Source organism: Gallinula chloropus (genome assembly GCF_964237585.1).
Source record: "Gallinula chloropus genome assembly, chromosome: 3".
NCBI classification, from domain to species: Eukaryota; Metazoa; Chordata; class Aves; order Gruiformes; family Rallidae; genus Gallinula; species Gallinula chloropus.
The window spans coordinates 84,549,594-84,573,275 of NC_140087.1; the positions used below are offsets into that span (position 1 = coordinate 84,549,594).

At 38.9% G+C, this 23,682-nt stretch overlaps 1 protein-coding gene across 2 annotated transcripts in view; it reads right to left on the minus strand.

Annotated features, from left to right (window-relative positions):
* EML6 (EMAP like 6) overlaps positions 1 to 23,682 on the minus strand; it is a gene marked incomplete at both ends in the record, with an annotated part of 99,447 nt that overhangs the window by 54,748 nt on the left and 21,017 nt on the right. For both annotated transcript variants that reach the window (XM_084261578.1, XM_084261577.1), the window contains 5 exons: positions 2,365 to 2,500; positions 4,322 to 4,507; positions 6,929 to 6,997; positions 8,563 to 8,661; positions 13,614 to 13,773. In XM_084261578.1, coding sequence (XP_084117704.1) covers positions 2,365 to 2,500; positions 4,322 to 4,507; positions 6,929 to 6,997; positions 8,563 to 8,661; positions 13,614 to 13,773 — 650 coding nt within the window. The remainder of the gene's footprint in view (positions 1 to 2,364; positions 2,501 to 4,321; positions 4,508 to 6,928; positions 6,998 to 8,562; positions 8,662 to 13,613; positions 13,774 to 23,682) is intronic.

Sequence of the window (23,682 nt, forward strand, 5' to 3'; positions counted from 1 at the left end):
GCTTTCCTTTTTTGCCTAGTTAATGCTGAACAACATTTTCATGATGAATGTTAATGGTTTGTGCCCATGTTATCACACCTCTCAACTTTAGTCACAACTGATTATTACCAAAAAAAAAACCCTATACCCCAAACCAACAGAATTTTGCTCTGCTTAACTTTTAGGGAGCTTGATCTTACACTACAAATCTCACCTTAACTTTGCAGATGGAATTTTACTAACAACAAGCTTGAAAATCCCCTCTTAGGAGGCTGAGCAATTTGACAGCGTTATCTGGTTGTGTGCCTGCAGTGTTTGTATTTTCTGTTCCAGTATATGAAAATTAAAGTCTAGATGCTGAGATGTGAATGAATAAAAAAAATCCATTTGTCAAGTAGTGAAGGTCAACCATGCCATCATTTTAACATCTTTTGGAACCAAATACCCAATGCAATTAATTGATTAAATGCAAATAAAATATGTTGTTGACATTTTGTGTCATTTCTTGAGAAGGGCAAATTAATCTTTATTCAGTGTTTTGTCCATTTCCAGTACCTTTTAATTTTTATAATTTAGCTAAATTTATCCAGAAGTAATGAATACATCATCTTCTTGATTAACACCAAAGGCCACAAAGGAATGAAGTTCAGATGTTAAGTAGCACGTGGGCATGGTTAAGTTTTGAGACACAAAGTACCTCTTTTGATGTGGGAAAGGTAATATTTTCTGAGACATACTACACAAAGAATTATATATTATCAGATTTTTACTAACATACATGTATATTTAAATATAAAAGCCAAGTCTACGATCAGATAGGTGCCAATGATGCATCTTATTTAAAAAGTATGTTGTGGACAAATGAGTACATGGAAGGGTGAAGAGGAAAAGTTTTCCTGGCACCCTAGAAGGAAATTTTAAGTTTGAAAGGCCATGATACACCATATCTTTTTCTTGCTATTAAAGCAGGCAATGTTCTTATTTTCACAAACAAAGAAAAAACTGAAGGATTTAAATGTCTTGAAGACAAAATCTGGACAGAGTTCTAGATTTAGTTGTTAGAAATCAATTAATTTATCCATTTAAAAAACTTTATTATCATTTCCATGCAAGTCTAAATGGCAACTCAATTCACTTTCTGCAAATTAATTTTGTGTACTACATTTGCCAAGAAGAAAGCTTTTTCTGTGTTGCCTTCATTATGTTCCTCTGCAAGGCTGGCATTAGCCACACTGATCTGTCTCGCCCACATGCGCAGGCTTATTTCTCTACAATTTTTAGAAAGTATTGATCTAAATTGCTCTAAACTACTGTGAGTAGATGTAAGGTACTGCTATTGCTTTCTAGAAATGAAAGTTAAACTTTATGTAGTTTTTTTGCAGCCAGAATCATAAAGGGACTACTGTTTGGGTGCATTTGAGAACTTTTTTGGGCTAAGTTCCATGCACTACAGCAAGGCAAGCGGGTACTGCCGTGTTCATCTAAGGCTGATGGCAGTTTGCTTGTTGGATGAGCCTAGATGTTGCAAACCTCTATGTTTTACAAGTATTGGAATCATCAGTTGGTCTCGTTTAAGATGAAAAATAAACCAAACAAGCCTATTACTAGATCAAAGGCCAAAATATAATTGAGAAAGAAAATGTTATCCTTCTCGGTGGCCTCTTGGCTATTCCAACGGTAATTTTAACATGAAATGTAGGTCTGAAAGCACAAGCTAAGCAGCTGGGGAATTTAACACCAACTATTACAAAGTTGGCTGCTAAAAGCATATAAAAATCTTACTTCAAGAAGACTATACTTTCAATCCAAACGGATGTATCGCATTCCCAGTAAGATCTTGATAAAGTGTGCATTAAGATCTATGGAGATTGTAAGTGCTCTCAGAGTCTGATCACAAAATAAATTGATGACTAAGCTCACAGGAAGCATGATTAAATTCAACAAATATGATGGTTAAGAATTTAATAACAATCTACTCAATATTTCAAGGGTTACCATTCCAAATATACCTAACGGAGTGCTCAGATGCTCAGCACCTCTGAATATCAGGTTCCAGAAATCTCAATTAAATGTGCTGCAATTAAATTAAAGATTGGCTAACTTCTTTCTCCTATCTTTTTGTGTATAAATAGTTTTTACTTATGTTCCTGTATTTGCATAGCAGGGAGCAGCAACTATGAGCATTCCTCTGTGTTTATACTACAAAACATTCACAACTCTTCAGGCTACATCAAGAGAAAAAAGGGAATACAGATCTCAAAAGAAAATCCAGTCATTAAGTGAAACAACCCTGGCACTATGCAGATACATTTATGCTTCCAATTAAACTGTGTCTTAATTCATTATGCAGATGTGTGAAATGCCATTAAAGTAATAGCTCATTACCTTTGTATCCTTGTTCGGTCTCCCTGAGATCAATTTTAGTAATTGGTTTGAAATCAGTGTCCCACAACCGAATGCAACCATCTCTCCCTCCAGTGGCAAAGCCTTCCTCGCAAGCATACATACTAAAAATTCCAGCCTGTTAACCAATGGTATAACAAGTTTTAAAGTTCTTTACAACAGATTTAAACACACAAAGCTTTGAACTCGTTAGAGGCTAGAACCTGTTAGGCAGCAAAACGTCAGGCATCCAGAAAGCAAAACAGCAAACACAGGGAAGTACTTTTATTTCAAGTGCGCCCACTTCAGTGATTTATGTACAAGTTTTTGTACAAGTAGCATCAAAATAGCCTACTTGCAGAATTTGAAATTTGGGTTAGTTAATATTATTATAAGGACTATTAAATAATGGAACACTTAAAATAAACAGTTACCTGGAATAAACAAATCCAAGCAAACAAGCAACACAAATATTCTTACAGGTGTGGAGATGACTGAGACATTCTTTCATCAATTCAGTTCAGACATCATTTGGAATCTGACAGGAACTAAGTGTCAGTTCATTCTCTTCGTTGAAAGACAAGTTGCTATCACAGGCTGAATTCCTTCATTTTTGACAGTGCCTCATTGTTGATGACTGTCCTATACTACCTTGGCAGAGTTTGGGGAATGCCTGCTGATTCAGTATCTTATTAGGACAGCCTCTCAGTTTAGAGACAAGTTGAACTGCATGGAAATTAATACAATGAAGAGGAAAACCTCAGTTTTCAAAGTGGCCTTATTCAATGTCTTAATAAATTATTATTTCTAATAATTTAGCACCAAGGTATGAGAAATTGGGCAAGAGAATTTCCATGAGCTACAGCAAATCCCATAATTTCTAATGATGAAAGAGAACATATTACACAGGATTTAATGCATTTAATCATTCTAATGAATCTAAATGAAATTCTGAAAATGCACTACAGGGGTTGATTGTTTGCCAAGGACATTTCCATGTTATTGCAGATGCACATAGCCACAACCTGGCAATACCACAGGAGTTCTGCAGGTAAAATGTCCCACTGACTTTGGCCTGGCTGCATTTGTAAATTAGGGATTACTTGTATAAATAAACTCTGCTGAACACGTAGATCTTATTTGAAGAGCTACTATGAATCTTGATGCATTGTCAACATAACTAGTTTTGCACTGACTCTTCTGTAAAGGTTCTAGAAGAAAACCATAGTGAAAACTGTTAGATTTCATATCACTTGTCTAACGAAAATACTAATTTCCTTTTGCTCAAAAAACCAACACTAGCAAGCAGCCACAATCATATGCACAAAAGGAGAAAATCTCAAATACATTTGAAACCAGACTTGAAAATCCTACTGTGCCAACAATGGAAACATAGATTTCTTGTCTTAGAGTGGTTAGAAATCTAACATGATCCTAATCATTCCTTTCTCTCTGTAATTAGAAGTGCTCCAAATTAGGGAGGGTGGGTGGGTTATGAAACCAGCTGGAGTAAACTGCCTTTGGATGTGGTCAGAGTGCAATTCGCAGATTAAACCAGTTTGCTCCACATGGAAGCTTTTATGAAGAGCCCGTCTTCAGCACTGGGAATTTTAGCAGTACGTTTCTATTTAAAATAAGATCATTTGATTGCCAACTATTTTTAAGTAAACTGATCCTAACTGAAACTACTCAATCTGTGAAACTTTAATTTAGAAACTTCCCTTTAGATTTAAGCCTGCCTGGTTAAATCAAGGTTACAAATATCACAGTCCTGCTAACATCGGTTCAGGAGCTAGCATCTGTTGACAACACGCAAACAAAGGATAAGATGACATATACAACAGTCTTAGACACTATTCCGACCTGAAACATAAGACAAACTTCGCAGATAACCCTTCAAGAAATTTTTCATTACAATGAACAGTTCATTTCAGAAATCGGCATTAAAAACACAACTTACACTATGTGCTCCTTGAATCGTGCGGACTAAGTTCAGCCCTTTCCAAACGTAGATGTCTCCATTTAAGGCGCCAGAGTACGTGATATCTTCTTTTGCACATGCTAAACAAAGGATAGTTTGGAGATCTCCTGTTTTACCAAATATTCCTCTCTTTGCTGTCAGTGCATTCCCACACAGTGTCCAAAACTGCCAAATGCAAATGACACATCAGGAAAAACTGTGGCAGGATTTCTGTGTTTTCATACTAGAGTGCAGACCTCACAGATGTGTCTGGACAGACACTTGACTCCTGTAGTTCTATCAGAATTCCGGTTACTCCAAAACCTGCCCATTTACCAAGGAAACCCTAAGGCAAATGCACTAAGTCCAAAAACAAAAGGAACAAACTCAGAAAGCAAGGCACAATCCTGATTCACTACTGCTACTCTAACCCTTCTTGTTATCTCACTGTCTTTTATCATGTCCTGCTGGGTGACATCTGACAACGTGAATGCACCCTTTTGAAAGCCAGGAACATCCTATGCTTCTTGCCTGAAAACTTAAAATACAGCTACAGTTCCAAAGTAATAAAACGTGTGATCTTACAGAACTTAGGCGCCCTTTTCCAGAGCATTGAGAGATCTGTCCCTCAAAGACAGTTATGTTTACTGCAAAACCATCTGTTAGATGGAAACTGCAACTGATGGCATGTGAAACCACTGGAACTCTGACTAGGCGAGCGACAGTGTGGAACCGTGCCTCTCCTGACTTCTACACAGGCACAGTAACATTCTGCAAGAGACTGTAACACTGACTGGGGAAGCAAAAACTGTGAAGAGAATACAAAGTTTGTCTTAGAAGGGTGTATTTTGCAGTGGGCTACAAATACCATCCTCTTCTTTTTAAATCAGAGTGGTTTGGTTTTTTTTTTCTTTTTTAATAAACATAATTTTACCAAGCAGAGAGGACACTGCACTCAACTCCCCTCTGATGGATCAGATCTTCCAGGGTAGGTAGAGGAAGGAGAATTTGAATCAGATGTGTAAGACAAGTGCTGAAATATCCAGGACTGCCAGTACTGGGATGTTCTGGACACTGAACAGAATGGTAAATCTAAGTGTTGTGGCACAGTCCTGAAATGGACTTGCCAGCTCAGGTCTTTACTAGTTGGGGCATCTGTGATCCGTGGCAGACTGGAGAGAGACCTTCAGAGACTGGACAGGAATGCTCAAGTGTCTGACAGGCACATGATGTGTCTCACTCCCACTTTATATGCCTACATACAAGCCAAATTTTTACATCTTTCTCCTACTTACTACTATAAAGCTGAACTCCAGAAAATCCTTGGATCAAGGATTTTACTTTCAGATTTTTCTCTATTGCAATGAAACTTTCCCTTTGCTTCTTAACGAAAGCCACTTTATGAGAAGGCAGGTAAATACTTCCCCCAGGGCTTTCACTGTGAGCAAAACATACGCTCTCTTCACTTCTGGTTGGCTGCAAGAGCACAGGTAACGGCGTTAGGGAACATGTGGAGGGGGGATCCTGAGCTCAGTCCAAGATTCCCCAGCTCCCAGGCTTTACACACACCTTCTGATACACGCTCAGCCAAGCAAGCCAATAGATCTGAAGTGCCAAAGGAGTAAGTGGCACTATTCCCAAGCTCTACTCCCGATTCCCAGTGAGACAATTACTTCAGAGCTGTTCTTTTCCTTTGTTGCAAGTAGTAATTATCATGTTCACACAGCTTTATAATGAACGGCAAGTATACAGACTGCTGTTTGAGCATCACTGGAGGGGAACATCTAATCATTTCCCATTCCACACTTCTTTTTTTTTTGGCATGGCTCTATCTATATGTATTTACTTTGCCTGGTATTGTGCACCTTCAGGGTAATTATGGCCATTTTAAACAGAATACAGGTGCCAAACAAAGACAGGTTTTGAAAACAGCTTGCAGAATACAGCAGACGGTATCACTGCTGCCAAAACCACCCACAGTTTGAAAGCAACGGTGGTTTTAAGGGCACAAGCTTCTCAGTAACCAGAACTAGAGATATTAACTGGTTTCCTAAACTTCTAGTTAAAGCTCTTCCCACCCCAGTCATGTGAAATAATTGCCATCTGTTACGAATGCTTTTAATGAGGCAGGAGAAAAATAGAAACCTGCAGGGAATATTGGCAAACAGAAGGATTTCTTTCCAAGCTTTACATAGGCATGAGAATGTTTTATCCTCCACTTGTAGTATATATAAAACTGGGTTTTAACTTATTTCCTCCCATACCTGTTCAGTGACCCATCCTGATGCTTGATGAGAGAAATCACTAAGGGCAGAGACAATTTTGAGACAATTTAGGTGGAATGGAGAAGGAAGAGAACCCCAAAATTGGAAGTACATAATGATGGACATTATAAGAAGCAAGGCTGGAGGATCATTTGCTATCTGCACTTCAGTCACCGCTGAATGTCTGAACTGGCTTCAAATAAAAAAATTTGTACAATGGTCACCAGATAAAGAAATTAAAATATAAACTGTCTAATATTTACAGGCCTCATCATATAAAAGGACAAATTTCTTTTACAATATAGATTTACTTTTAAGTAAGTAACCAAGAAAAACTATTTACCTTTATATGTTTTACTCCACAGCTGACGATTCTATTTGGCTGATACTGATCCCAGGAAATATCAAATATCTGATAAAAAAAATACAGTAACCTGGTATTTTAAAGTATACAGTAACTGCATCTAGGCTCAGTTGCTTTTACCAAATTTTAGGCACTGTTTCCAATACAAGATATTACCAAAGATGGAAGAACACTGTTCAGGTAAATTTGGAACTCTTTGTAAACAAAGATTAAGGCAAATACGTTCTGTCAACATAGCTCATTCTTGCCTTCCATTACCAATTTATTCCAGCTCCACTATATTATTGAATAAAAACATACGCTACTTTAAGAGTTTTCTTCTCTAGCAATCAGCTTCAACGTGGAAGCTGATTGAACCAATGAGGGTAACAACAGTCAGTAGTTACTTTGGGAAACATGTAGGACAATGGGACTATTTACAGCTGTTAAATATAAATCACAACACAATGTCTATCAGCTTAAAAGGAACATGTTATCTTAAGCTAACCCATCATTCTTTTCATACACAAGGAAGCACTGCCTTCCTACAAAATATTTATCTTCTATATACAGAGCATCTCCCATCCCTGGAGGTGTTGCCCCATCCTTGGGGGTGTTCAAGGCCAGGTTGGATGGGGTCCTGGGCAACCTTGTGTAGATCCAGGCCTGGATGTTGGTGGCCCTGCAAGATTCAGAACCTGATCTTGTACCTACTGAGGACTGTAACAAAATTTCCACTGATGTTACTGGAAAGTGAATTGGTTCTGAATGAAAACTGGAATAAAGGCTGAGATCCTGTTGTGTTGGGAACACTGTAAGTAAAAATGAAGTACTAGTTTTACTCAGTTGACACACATATGCAGACTATATGTACACATGAATTGTAAGGAAGGGTTTAGCCTGCTGCTAAATATAAATATATATAAATACATAAATAGACTCTCCTGTGTAGTAGAACATTATAATTCCTCAAAATTATAACATTTCTAAGATGTTATAATGTCATAATATAGATAAAAGTTGTCAGAACACGTCCATAATTTATTTTAATGGATGTGTCTTCTTGCTTATGCAATGTTGTGGAGGTATGTTGCTTACGCTAAACCTCTTTGAACATTTCCTAATCCTGAATAACATTCTAAACTCAGGACTGTACACTTCTTATATTTATTTGATGTTATGATGATCCTTTACCTGACGTTAGCAGATATAGAAAGTATATTCATCCTAATTATATTTCTCCTACACTTAACTGTCTTAAGCAAAAGGAGCTAATTAAACTTTCCCTCAGGATAAAATGTCTTTTTGACATATTCAGGAAGAACATTCTCTTTGTCCACTGAGCTAGCATTTCACATCTTATATAAAGAGCTATAGATCATTGTAATCAGCATATAATTACAAAGTATTTCCTCCCTAGACCGTCAGCTCAAGAATCCGTCATGTGCCTCATTTCTTAGCACCGTGCTCAGTGATGTCTGGCATAAAGAGAAGAAATACCTTGCTCAGCATTGCAAAAAAGTCAGGTAGAATGATCAGAATTATCTTTGCATTAATCCAATATAAAAACCAGGGTTTTTAAAAACACTTTCATAACTCTCCAACAAAATTCAGTAAACGCTTCATACAATTACCCTGTCTGAATGGCCTGTAGCTGTTGCCAGTAGCTTTCCTCTCTTCCAGTCCCAAATACATACTGTGTTTTTGGCATCCAGTCCCACTGAAGCTAAACGCTAAGGAAAAACAGAAGGAATCTAGTTAACAGCAAATCAACTCAAAAATCCAATTACTGTAGTTCAGATTATTATGAGTACAAACAGATCTTCCCACTCGTGACTTGAGTTTGAATTATGCTGCTAAAGGCACCATCAGGATACTCACACTGGATCCCAGGCAGGGTTCAAGGCCAGGCTGGATGGGGCTTTGGGCACCCTGGGCTGGTAGGGGGTGTCCCTGCCTGTGGCAAGGGGTGGCACTAGATGGACTTTGAGGTCCCTTCCCACCCAAACCAGCCTGTGATTCTATTATTAATTTCAGGTTACAAATATCTCAAGTACAATCTTTATCATGAAAAATTTCAGTTGCTTCTTTCAGGCATACACCAGCCTAGCATTTTGGTCTACTAACCTGGTAATTCAAGTGAATAGGAAATAAAAGTTCTCGCTATTTCCAAATACAATGTTGATCATCATGCTCATTTTGCTGAGCTTTAGAATCAGAATTGGATATACTTTTAATAATTGCCTTTACATACTTTATATATCAAATAACCAACTAACTAATAATTTTTTAAATCTCAATAATGCAAGAAGAAAAAAAAAGATAACAAAATAAAATGGAAAGGTAAATATTCCTGTCTAGATGGAATTTATTAGATAGCAAAGAGCTCAGGCAGGTCTGATTCTCAGTTGCTTTACACCCCAGTGTTGACAGCAACTACTGGAATAATTCAGGAAGTGGGAAGAGAAAGCAAATTGCATACAGCAGATCCAGAAGCTAACAGTTATTGTGGAGGCTGTAGGTTTTTTCTCTTTCAGTGACTGTGCTGATTATGTCCAGCTTTATGAGACTTCCATCAGAGCTTCCTATTAGGTGAGAGACCTTTAGCTGCAGCCCAGAGACAGTAGAACTGGTTGCTGAGATCTGTAGCAGTGCAAAGATTAAGCTAGTGGCAAATGTACTGCAGCCGCAGTGTGGATGCGATGCCAGAGTGTGTCGGATAGGGATACACATTGGCTATGTCCTACATATGTTAGTAGAAGGAATATGCCTGAGTAACTCTCACCATAGGAAGATGAGAGACTATATCCATGGGAAACAATCTTGTAGCTCAGGAACACGACTTCTTAAAAACAGCCTACAGCTTGGACCTTGATCTTCTCGTTGTCCTGTCCAATAACTTCACAACCTGTTTGAAGACTCTCCATATGTGAGTCTTTGAAAAGGTAGGTAAGAGACAAAATTTGGGGTTCCATCACTAGATGCAATAGAAAAAAATTAGGGTTCTATCTGCATGTAACCTAGGACAATGTGCTTGACTATCCAGTATATGTTAATGAAGAAAAAGAAATCAAATATGGGACAGAACAAACATGCTGCTGCCAGTCACCATAGTAAAGATACTTCTTTTGAGAAAGGACTATTATTGTAGCAAAAATAAGTTTTATTTGCCTTTGAGCAATCTACACCTACCCAGGGATTTGGGTGTCCAATCAAACATAAGATATTTTTCATGGAACCTCCACTGATTCCACTTTTTCTCACCTCTTCTATACTCTTCTCTTCACCATGGAAACCATGGTAGTACTTACAGTATCTTTTAGACACATGATGTGAACAACATCGGACCTGAACTGTAACTGCCAGTCTGGAAATTGCCCTCAGAGGGGTAGATGGGCAGTGAAAGCGCGAGGGGAAAGTAAGAGATACTTCGCATTTTCTCTTAACAGAGGTCTACTGAGGAAGGTATGCTGGCAGAAGAGTAGCAACAAATGCTGAATTTCCTTTTTGGTTGGAACACTTAGACTTTTAATCCTCCTCTGGAAGGGAATTTGACAGAATTCTGTTCAGAGAATTCATAGAATCACTAGAAGAAAATATCTGCCGAGGAGTTTATGCGCATAATTAAACAATTATTTTTAAATCTGCACAGATTTGGAAGATCTGACTAAAGAAGCCTACTGCTACCCAATGCCAAATTTTGAGATGTATGTATGCATTATGACATTGCCCTCCTTACTCCATTTTTCAAAAGAAAAATATTTTTAGAAAGCACACAAAAAGGGTTCGTCTAAAATAGCTCCAAACAGAAATGGAACTGCATAGTATTGGTGAAATCCTTCAATATAAAAGACACCAGCCTTGGAGGCAATTCCAGGAAGGGTAACTGTTAGCACTTTTAAGGAGAAATTGCATTTAATTTCTGATTCAACAAAAGACACTCCTGATTATAGGCAAACCGACAGCTCTTCATTAGACATTTGAACACAGCGCAGCTTCCCTCCCGCCCAATATCATCTCCTGATCACTCCGAAAAAGCCCCAACTAAAATACGTAGATTTAAATAGCAACAGTTACAGCAAGATACTCTGCTCCCATCAGTACTTTTAATATACAGTATTAAGTACAGATAATGTAGAAAATAGGGAGTTCACTCAAAATGTATCTGCCTCCAAATTTATAGCTTCATTGGAGCTACATAAAATAAAGGAAGCATATCTGCTACCCCCCAATTTAAGCTGCATATCGATCTTCTCCATGTATTACAAGAGACACCAATCCCGTTTAGTCCCATTACCCAGTTTGTGGAATCGATGCTGGGAAGCGCTGCAGAGACAGCTAAGCAGTCTCCATGCAGAGCTAGCTCAAGTCCAGCAGGGAGTAATATTTCAGAACTAATTCATCTGGATGCCAGAAACATACACCCACTGTTCTGAGACCCATGCTAAATCCACATACTGGTGCTGTGCCATGGTTAACATGTCAGCTACCCTCAGAACCAGGCGCTGCACACAGCAGCACGGGAGGAAGTCAAGCTGACTGTATGGGGATCCAGCTCAGGTAGAGAAGCAGAATTATCCAGGTTTGTCCTCAGGCTACTTTTTTATTTAGAAAATGGACAGCTGACAGAGTTAGCAGAAAAAAGAATACATTTCTTAGTGCAGCTATACCTTATGTGACTGTTGAATTTTGTGTTTCGGGGCTTAAACACAAACCTTTCTCGGATATAAATAGACATCCAATATAAAAGAAAGGTTTGCATTGGAAGAAAAGATGCAAGCAATACATGCCAAGTCCATTCTGTCCTACCAGGAAATGCCAGCTCCCCTGGGTGTGCTCGCTAAACAAACTGGAACTGCTAGCAGCAATGAATTCCAAATACTCAAAGTCTTTCTACCATGCCCTTTATTTTTAGCTTGGCACAGCAGTTTCTTTTGCAAAGCCAGAAAGAGCAGCAAAAAGCCGATACATTATCCATATTTATGTTTTCCAGCTTTGGTCTTTCTCCAGATAAAAAAGCCTCCTGTGCAAATTTTTATTTCCAGAATAAGCTGCAACTTCTCCAGCACTTCCAGAAAAAGAGCGTTACTGTTCTGCAGGGTCAAGGCAGCGGTAAGTTCAGTTTTTAATTACAGCAAGGCCCCCAGCAGGACTTTCAGAAGTGCCTCCACCTTTAACTCATACCGACTGGGCTCTTTGATGAGTCTTTATTCCCATCAGCTGCTTAAATAGTGTGGTTTTTTAAAAGTTTATCCACCAGTCTTACGAAGTTAAAAACAAGGAAAAAATCCCTTAAGAACAGGTATTTCTGAATGAACAGTACCTTAAACATTATAGCATTACAAATTTTGTTCTGTTGATTTGAGGGTGTTCTCATCTGATTTTCTAATACTGTAATTCCCAGGAACACCGTCTTCTTTAATTAGAATTTGCACAGGAGATTTCAGAGGAAATGGTTTTACTTTAAGAAAACTGGAGGAAGACAGTTGAGAACCAGGCTTAAAATAGAAAGCTGGTTCCAACTGCTAATGGGGAAATGTAATCCACAGTGCTGTTCAGTAATTCCAGTTACCCAATGCAGGTTAAAGGCAATCGCTCAGGTTGGTATTCTTCATTTCAGCTCAATACAGACAAAATAACGCACAATAAAAAGTACTTTTCTTTCAAGTGAGCATATATTCTATGCATTGTGTGGCCAGTTTGGATCTCAGAAAGAATAAAAGCACTGTGCAGTCAGTGGAAGAGTAGCTAGGCACGTGTTAATAAAGCCTCCCTTCAACAGACAGCTAACCACCTAAGCATGCGACACTAAGAAAATCATCTAAAGGCAGTTCTGTCCCATTAGGATGCAATTCTGAGGAACACAAGTAAATGCAAAACACAATAAGGATCTGCACAAGGACCCAGGTATCAGTTAATCTAAGCATTCCTTAAAATATTTTAACACCCAGCTCTAAAGTATGACCACAGTGTTAGACTAGAAGACTCACCTGGACATCAGTAATTGCAACATTGCACACACAGATACTTATAAAAGTATGAACGTGAAACATTTCTCAGGTTTATGGGAATCATAGATCTATTTTCCTTCAACATCATTCACAACTGAATGCTTTTAATAACTCATCTCCAGGAGAAAAAATAAAAATCAACATGTTTAGCTGTGAATGACCCAACAGTTACTTGTATTTTAAGTTTTGTCTCAAAACACCATATAATCTAATCACATTGTACAAAGCCACACACTCTGTGCCCTAACCCCACTATTCAATTAAAGTGACTGTGCACCCCAGCCAAGGAGACTCGCTGAGCAGTGAGATGACTGGAGTTCCTCTGCCAAAAACGCTGCAGGACTGTGAAGACTTTGCCAGGGACTGATCTCTTTGAATAGGAGGTAACAAGAATGTGGTGAAGCTATTAGATTTGAGCCTCAGAGGGCTGTTTCTTCTATGGGTATTTGCATGACACCCAATGCTTTTACTTGACTTGAATGCCAGGCTGTGATTTTCATCTCAAAACCATATTTGAAAGAGCTGCATTGCAGTCCTTGCATTAAATGTTTAATTGTAATATGAGTTTCAGTACTACAACCATGTACTTCCCTATACATAAAACATTTCAACATGTGTATCTTTTAGAATCAAACTCAAACTGAATTCAAAGCACAGAGGAAGGTGGTACAAACCTGGCCATCCGAATCAAAAGCTAAGCAGGCGACTCCATGAGTATGTGCATCCTTAAGAACAGACACAGTCTGCACACGGTAGGAATCCCAGATGCAAATGTAAGGGTCCTTCCCAACCTGCCCCGTGGCTACTAACGTTTTATCCGGATGAACTGCAAGGCTGAAACAGAACACAGCTGAAATTATAACACACTTTCTGAATCAGGAATGTGCTGCAAAATGTAAAAAATTAGAAGAGAGACTCCATTTTTTTTTGTTCTCAAAACCTTCAGCTGCTTTTGATTTGTTGGAACAATCACATCAACTGTCTTCAAAACTCAGTCTAGCCCATTATTTACTTAAAATAATGTTTTCTCTGAGATCAACGTGGCTAGTGCAGAAGACAATTTACTATGTAGTAATACTTCAACCAGGAATTTTAAGGAAACCATAACTGGAGAATCTTCGAATAGTTCTGATTGATGAGATGAATGAACACCCAGGTTTTTATCTTAGTCTATCATAGCTTTATAAAGTCAGGGGATGATTTTCTACAATTTATTCCTTTGTTACGCATCAGCTCAAATATTCTGAAATACAGACCAGTGGCTGAATAACAGCTATTTTTTCACTGTGGAAAACCACACAAAAACCCATCCCATTTTTACGTGTTTAAAGATAGGAACCTCAAAAGAGACAGAGAAATAAATTGTTTCCCCTACATTTGAAGAACAGTCACATATTTTAAAGATTACTTTTAGTTACTGCTGCCCAAGTAGAGGTGAAATTTATTTTTATTAGTATACCTCATTTTCTCTAACAGCCAACTAGAAACAGTACTTTGCACAAAAACTGTCACATTGAGCCATACTTCTACTTTGCAAACTCAAGAAAGGATTTCAAAAACTGTCTCCTGGCTCCCAGTGATTAACTCTACTAGCATTCAGCAGACTTGCTTTGACCAGCTCTTTCTTCAACATTTATTAAGCACATTAAACACTCAGCTTTTTTATTCTCTGTAGTATTTATAGAGAGATGTTATTGCAAGCTGCATTGTAATACAGGCTCTATTAGCAGAATTGAACTGTATTTCTGGTTGCAAGCCTTCAGATACAAAAATCTCCACCAGGCACTCCACAGTCTCCTTCTCCCTCATCCTGCCCAAGCATGAACACTAATATTTACTTCCATTTTGTTGTGTTGGGAACATCCCTCTTAGCTGTCAAACATTTTCTGGAACCAAGCAGTAGCACCATTTAAAAAAAAATAAATTGAACAGATATCTACTTTTCTCATCATACCCCCAACAGATTTTCACAGTAACACAAAAGACAAAAGACTGCCGTTTAGTAAACTTCATCCCACATTAAGAAGAGGGATGCAGGCTATCAGTAGTGACACAGTACCAGAAGCTGCTCTTTGTAATTATTCTGAGCTATTGTCAAGATACCCTTCAACCCTTGAGGGATTTGCTTTGACAAAGCCCAGAGGATCTGGTTTGGAAATCTAGCTAGGGGATGTTAATAATAAAACCCCCTGCCTAAGGTAATATGAATACAAAGACAGTTTTACACTGTGAGCCAGGAAAAAAGATTTGAACAACAGCTGAATATGAGAGCTACAGACGGAATAAGGAAAAATATCCTATTAATAAAGTGACATTCAACAGATGGCTTAGGGAAGCTGAATATTTCTTCTACCCAGGAGTAGATACTGCTAATTATTAAGAATTCATGAAAAGAAAAAAAATAAGCACTTAAAGAAATTTCACAAATGTATTTTCTTTCACGTTAAAGAACAATTGGCGCAAAAAAAGCAATTTTAGCACTGTGCTCAGTAAAACTGCTCTGGCTGCTTCCACACTTGTTCATTCCTCCTTTCCTTCAGAGCTTTGGGTTCTACACTATACTGCGTGTCAACTAGTTCGTTGCACTTCTGTGCCTGTAAGGGCAATAAAGGATGACTCCACCACACTAAGCTGGGATACCTAGAATTATGTTAGAATACTTTTCTTCAGTAAGAACCAGATAGAAAAGATTAATTGGGCTAATCCATCTATCTGCTAGACCAGACCTGCAGTGTAATTACATCTACCACTGTTTTGTACAGCTCCTATTTTACAGTTTGTGTTTCCATTCCTGGATAGAAAATTAAGAACAAGAACACGTTTCCTGTGACAGAAATGTCTGTACCAAACATACCTATTATTTGTTTTATCCTTCTTGACACATGAAGTCAACTGGTGGGGGAATTAAAAATAGGAGCTAATATAAATTTCTGGCACCTAAATAAGTCGTCTGATTTTTCAGAACCGCTGAGGACACTCATCTCCTGCTACCAGCCTATATGATGCACTACGACTGCCTACGCTCAGTCTGGCTGTTAGATAACCAAGCATTTATTTTCGGCAGACAGAACAGTGGGTTACAGAGTCAGGCAACAGAGTTCAATTTCACTTGGTGTCTATTTGGTACTTGTATATGATTTACACGTTTCTTGTGGTTCAAAATATTAGAATTGTATGCACAAGGTATCTGCTACATTGGTCACATCCTGCCTTTAATTTGTAGGATTTCCTGCTGGCACAGGTTCTGAGCCTTCCCCTGCCTTTTAAAACGAGCTTCGCTGCTTGTGTGCTGAACTGTATTCATCCCACCTTTCTAAGCAAACAACCTATCCTACGTCTACACCATTTATACCACATCACTAGAAAACACCACAATACTATGATAATCAGTGCAATTGGAAAATGCGATTAGAGCAACATGATATATGAAAATGATTCAAGCATCAGCAATTTATAGCATAGAAAAATATTATTAGGGAATTACTCCCTATTCCTTCCGACAGGAAGGATATTTAGAAACACAAAAGAGCTTATTATGCAACTAGACAAGTTTCTGCCAATCTCAGGCAACAGGTCTGCAGATGCCCCTTGGAGATACTCTAGTGTACATCAGAGCTGTTCAACTGAAGCCAACCACTGAAAACTTAACGTATCTCTGAGCAAGCCATGAATTTCTCCACTCCCACACCCTGCACCCCACAACTTCACCTCCCTTGCTCTCTCTGCTCATCTACCAGCTGCTGCACACTCCTGCCAGTGTACGTACATTCGCAGCCCTATTCACAGTATGGAGAATATGTAACAGTTCCAGTACCTAGTAACAATAACAAATGAACTGGGAAAACAAAATCAAGACACATCTTAAAATCATGAGTATTTCTCTTAAACGTCATTTCCATAATTCCTGTGTTTTTCCCTAAGCACACTAAGCAAATTACACTAGCAAAGGCTTCACTATCAATGAGCAGCAGGAGGACAGATGAGTGGGAAACCAAGAGCAGCCGTGGCATGTGCAGGTCCCTCACTGACCAGGGTGCCATTCCACAAGATCTAAGGCTGTGGGAGGAAGAAATTTCACATGAAAATTTTCTCCCTGCTTTGCAGGCTTGTGGAAAAAGGAAGCTGGATGATTTCCAGCTGGGGTGGAAACAGAAAGGATAACAGTAGCAGCAGTTGCTGGTCCTGTTGCTGGTAGCGGCAGTCACTTCCCCACGTGTCTTGACCTCTCCATGGGAACAGCCACAGGGGCAGATGCACATTCAGGTTAACAGGCAGAGATCAACTGCTTTGGAAGTGCAGGGATGGCAAAGCAAGCAAGGGGATTCCTGGCAGTCTGTTCTTCTGGGCAGCTGAATGATTTGGGTACGCATTAATCTAGCGATGAATTCCAAAAGCACTCCGACGTGTTTGCAAAAAACACCTGTAATAGAAGTGTCTCCTCAGGCACTTCTTTGAAGCAAGAAATCCATTAAAGATTAACTGCATGATAACTTTAGGCAGTATTTTAACATTACACCTTATTAATAAAAAGATCTATTAGGAAGAAGAGGTATCAGGGAATATTTCTTTTTCCTTCCATTCCAAGATCAGCAATTCCGAATCCTAGTAACCAAGGCCAGAACCCTGTTAATTTAGGATAATTAAAGATGCCAGTCATGTGTTTCGGCAGAGTCTGATGGAATGCTTTATAGAAGTCATTAGTGAATCCATCTGGTCTGGGGGCCTTGCCAGATGGTAAACTCTTACTACCTCCACAGTTTCTGTTACAAGATTTTTTTTCTTTAGTAACCACACTAGAATTTCAAGGGACTGAAGGGATTTGTTCATTGTCTGGACTGGATTTTTGTTGTTGTTTTCTGTAACATGTCCCATACACTCATATACATACAGTACAGATCTCGCACTAAAACTACGATGGAACTAAGTAGAAAAGCTTAGATATGGAATGCAAGCCACTTCAATCAGCTGAATTGAACATTAAATTGTAATTTCTGTATTTATACTGTTCCCATAGTGTGGATAAAACATTTTTTCTTCATAAAGCGCATAGTTAAGGAACCAGAGAATTACGAAGGCTAGAAAGAATGGATGACTGGGAAAAACAAAAAAGAAATGACTGAGTTGGTTATTGAGGAAGAGAAGTTTCGAGGCAAGAAGAGAAGGCTCGGGGTAGGTTTAACAAGAGTCTTCCAGAATATCAAACGCAGTGATAGAGAAGGTGGACGTACTCTTTTCACAAGGATACACAGTGAGAGGACAAGAGCCAAGAGACAAGGTGCTTCAGGAGAAATTCTGTCTGGATACAAGAAAAGCATTTTTCACCCTAAGAAGGATTAAAGATTGAGATAGGTTACCTAAAGAAGTGGTAGAATCCCCTTGTAGTAAGTGACTCAAGACTTGCATGGCTTGTTAACTTAATCTAAGGCTGTGCTCTCAAGAGAGAGTGGAACTGGATCATCTCCAGAGGCTCCATCCAAACTAGACTTTTCTGTGATTCCAGATACTGAAATACATCAAGAAAGTCTAAAGTAATCAAAGTAAAAGTGCGTTCTGGCTCACAGCAGTTGAGTTGCATTAGGTAATTGCTCACTGATGCCACAAAAAGCAAGCAACTCCTGTTACCTTTAATACATACATAGGGAATTCATAGGTTCCTTGAGATCTTGAAATGGGTGTATCAGATGAGATGAGACACTCACTATGCTGGGTCTTTTAAATATATCACTGCACTTTTGTATTTATCAAGCAGTCAAAACACGTTCTCACTGCAGCAGCCAAAGCCTGAACATTTGCTTTTATAGTTGTGTGTGTAGTTTTTACATATAGTGGGTAATTTTTCAAGATATGCTTCCTCTTTATGAATGCCATATTAAATTCAATCTTTTTATGACCATCTTAACTATGCTTTGATTAACAGGAATCAAGCAAATACACTTCTCATACAAACTAAAACCAGTGTCCAGAACATGCCACCTGACAAACAAGGTTTCCTTTTTGGAAGAGGAAGTAAACAGCTGCAGTTGTGAAAGAAGCCAATACAGACTGGGATTCACAATCACCAAGTTCAAAGGACTTGTCATCCATCTCTCGACACTGCAATCCAGTCACAGTGCTAGGGCTGTTTTGTGCCTTAAAGAGTGTGCAAATTTGATGCTATTCTAAAATAAGTCTAGATAATTAGACACTGATAAATTATTCTCTACTTCAAATCCACCCTGTTTTGCAGTTAGAGTAACTTCATTTTTAGACAAACCTTTACAGAATTGTGCAGCTTTATGTAACACAATGCTATGCAATAAGAACAAAGACTTGGGGAGAAATGTGAGGTAAATTTAAAATCAAATTCCTCAGCAATGCAGACCCTGTTTATAGAAGATTGTCTTTAGAAATAAATGAAAGAATTTAGGCTTTCTGGCTCAAAATCTGCTACAAACCCTACAATTTAGCAGAACAGAGAACATAGCGGGTCTTTCCTCAGAAATTAGGTCAAACTTGCTGTAAAGTACTCAGGGCACTGACTGTGCTGTGCTTGAGTAATGGACAGATAAATAACACAGCTATGTTTTTTCTTAAGACATTTTCTCTGTAGCAAAAAATCTCTCTCAAGAAAAAATATTTCCAAGAAGCTCTGAGCCTGCCCTGAAATAGCCCATTACGTGCCAGTAGGTATTTTCTTCTTGGTTGCCTCCTTCTGCTCCGCAGTGCTAGTTCTCAGCATGGAAAGAAGTGACACTTTCAAGATCCTGACAGGCCAGCAGGCTTGTCTGAAGACCAGGGAAGTTTTTGGCTATATTTTACTGCTCACACAGTGCTAAAGAAAGAGCTGTCTTCCCATGTCACCAAAGAACACAAACGGTCTTTCAGGGATTCCTCACTTCACAGAACAAAATTCGTTTCTTCCTTAGTTGTGGGGGCGAGAAAGATGACTCTAATTCACTCCACAGAGCCCTATTACCTGATCCCTATTTCTGAATACAACACAAAATATAATCAAGCCTAATTAAAAGAAGCAATGGAATAAACACCAGTGGGGACCCACAGGAGCAAGGGTAAATCAGGAAGGAAAAGAGACTTAGGGAAAATAAAGTGGGAAAAGATCAAAGCAACCTGCCCAAACCCCACTAGATCACCCTGTGAAAATGGAGAGGAATTTTCAGAAGAAAGCCACAGGAACTTGCCACATTTATTCTGTGTATAATCTCCTCACTGATTACTTCTGAAACAAACACACCACTACTGTAATTGGAGGAAAATCAATCTCTTGATAACGAAGGGGATTACTATTCATGCACATACATCACTCCCAAGCTTTTGCAAGCCTGTAGCCCCCTCCAGCCGTGAAGAGCTGGCAGGCAGACCACACACCTGGGCAACCAGTTTTATTTGGCAGGTACCACAGCGCAGGTAACAAAGGCTGTGGGAGTGCAGTGCAGGCATATGAAACAAGACTTGTGGGGAGAAGAGACAAGACAGGGATCTGGTAGCTCTGATACGCACAGGCTCCATGTGCGTGCACATGTGAGCATGTGTAACACAGTCAATGCCCACACTCGTACAATTTAACTTTTACGCATGTGAACATTAGTTGCAATAATGCTTCTAAGCATACAAAATATTGACACCCCCGTGTTGCAAACAACTTGAATACAGAACATATTTGTCCTGAAAAAAGAATAATATAAATGGTGATGAGAACGTTTGCCCTAGGTAAATTCAATGACAAAATTTTAAGTTACTGACTGAATTCTTATATTTGTAGCACAGAACAAGACACATTCAGAAATACATTTTTAGGACAATTTGGAAAATAAGGCATTTTTTAGGTCCTAGTTCTTACTAACTACTCTACTGCTTGCTTCTCCCTTCCATATTCCAAGTGTGGGCAGAAGACTGATAGTGTTAGAGGTTCTAGCATTTAGTCATCACTCTGCACTGGCTGCCTACCTAGAACAAGTCACTGCAGGCTAGCTTTCTCAGCAGCGATTTCTGGATTTGGTGGCCTGCCTCAGACAGCTACCATCTGGTTGTCAGAGGAAGTAAACACCTACAGTTCTGAATTAAGTCAATGAAGACTGTCATTGAAAATCACTGTGTTTGGCTTGGCACCCGTGGCAGGTCTTGGCCACAAACCGAGCCTAAGTGGCTTTATGAAGTGGATGTGCAGCTCTGCCGAGCTTAATAAAGGTCTTTGAAGCACATTCACTAATAGCTGTTGTTATGCTAAAGTATATTTAAAGCATCCTGGGAAAACAGGGGTATTTCTGACAATTTGCCAGAACTCATGGTGGGTAGAACACTGGCAGAAACACATAAAGTTATAACCATTCCTGCCATTCCAAAATTACTCCTCATTGTCCTTGGGAAATTACCACTGACCTGCTCCCTGTGCCAGTGTTTGCTCTGCAAGCCTATGGAGTTATTCCAGCCCATTTCAACAGGATTTGTTTGGCTGCTCAGTGCATATTAGAAGTCCTGACAGATCAGGTCCATAAGGCTGTCCAAGCAGAACATGGAATTTGTGGTTACACCATGGAGCTACAGAGGGGTCACAGAGTCAGACCAGATTTAAAGTGTAAACTGCTTTTGATCAAGTGATTAGAATTTCCCTGATAACAGGAGGGAAAAGAAGCAAGAGGAAAAAACCCTCTGAAAATGTAATGGTTTGAGCAAAAATGTTCTGTACTTCAATTAAGGCTAATTTGGACTTATGTGCATCTGCACACAGAGGAAAATTTGGCAGATTTAATAAAAGAGAATGGCACTGCAACACAGTTCTACAGCACTGTGGTTCCTCATCACACATGGCCACAGTAACACAACAGTCACACAGTTCTCAAATGACTTATTCTTCCTCAGTCATATTTATTCCATGTATATCTCATACTTTGCAGCTCTGAGCTTCTGACAGGGAAAAAAAGTCTTAGGAGATTTTATCCAAACCCCATTTAATGACATCAAAAGTTAAACATAAACAACAGTTGGTATCCTCAGGAATTGTGGGTGTTGAGCAACAAGTAATCAGGAAAAATATGAAGTATTTCTTATTAGCTGCACTACACCAAGAAGACCTAACCCTGTAAGTCTTAAATTTAACTACTGCATACCAGTGCAAAGAAATTCCATCCAAGTCATAATTATATTTGCATTCATAATGACGACTGCAGTATGCTGCAATATCTGAAAATAACCTCCAAAATGACCCAATTATAAAATTTCTAGAATTTTTCATATGTAGCGTGGTATGACTATTTTTCCAAGAAACATCTAAAGATCTGCTGGAAAGAGAGGGTATTGACACATGTCGAGCAAGTCCAGAAATGCTGCTAAACAAACATGAGCGGGATAAAGTTGCATCAATGCGTGGAGTATAAGCAAAACAGCTATAGTACTTTTTCTGGTGCAAAATAAAGCTCAGTGGGGTGGGGTTTTTTTGGGGGGTGTGTGTGTGTGTGTGTGTACACAGAGCAGGAAGCTACCAAACCTAAAAATTAGAAAGAAGCGGAAACAGGCTTTCCGGATACCTTAAGTATTTCTGGATAACCTCTTGCTGCTTTATTCTTTACCCTGCTTGAAAATTATATCCATGTAAGTCTGAAAATTGTAGCAACCACTAACAAACATGAGGTAACAAGACTGTGAAGACTTAGGCCAAAAGACATGTAAATAAATACCCAGGACAGATACATATGGCACCTCTTGATTTAAGCATTGGGATTTGACAAAATCAGCAAGACAGAGCTGAATCATTCAGATGTAAACCTTACTAGAACTGGCACCTAAAAGCAGAGGGTCAGGAAAAGGGAAAGAACTGTATTTAGGTCAGCATTATATTTGCCCTTTACCTTATTCCACTCTGTCTTTATGCTAGCTAAATGGAGAACGTGAAGTGTTTTGAAATGAAATGCACAGCAAAACATCAAGTAGATACCTCCTCTCTGACATTGAGATAAAACAGCAACATAAAAGACATCAGGTTAACTCAATTGTTTTTTCAATACATGGAAAACTAATTATACACTGCTGCAAATTTAGTATTGCTCAACAGAAGCTAGCAAAACTTTCACATTCACCTAGTATAAAGAATTTTAAGGCCAGTTTGAGAGCTCCGATTGAAAACACAATCCATACATCAGATAAAAGGGGCTATGACATGTGACAGTGGCTGTGATTTCTGAAGTGATGGATTTTATTTCCTACTTCCTCCTTTTCAGCCTGTTGAAATACCAGATTCAAAGTGCAGCCAAACCAAACAACATGAACTCTACATTGCTGCTAGTAATCAAATGTTTTTTGTGATTTCATCACAGTCAAGGACTGGAGCAACTAAAAAGAGATTGAACATAGCTGTGCCCGCTCTCCCAAATGCAGAGCTGCGATTGTAACTCAAGCAAAGATTAAGCCAAGAGCTCTAAAACTGGTGGTCACAACGAACAGCGAATATCAGTGCACTAATGAATTGCCTAGAGCATGATGATGTCAATCAAGTTGTACTGGTGTTGTTGCTGCAGATGTGCCCTATGCTTGACAGCACAGCTGAAGGTATTCTTTCCCCAGGCTGGTTCAGTAATTAACTGCTTTGGGATTTCCCGGATCTACTCTATTTTTTGCATAGCTAACAATCATCGGCGAATATAGCTATAAATATGCAGATCCCTCAAGACACAATTCAAGTCAAAACATTCGCAGAAACACCTGAGAGAGGAAACGGGAATAAAATCTTGGAAATGGAAGAGACAAAAAGAA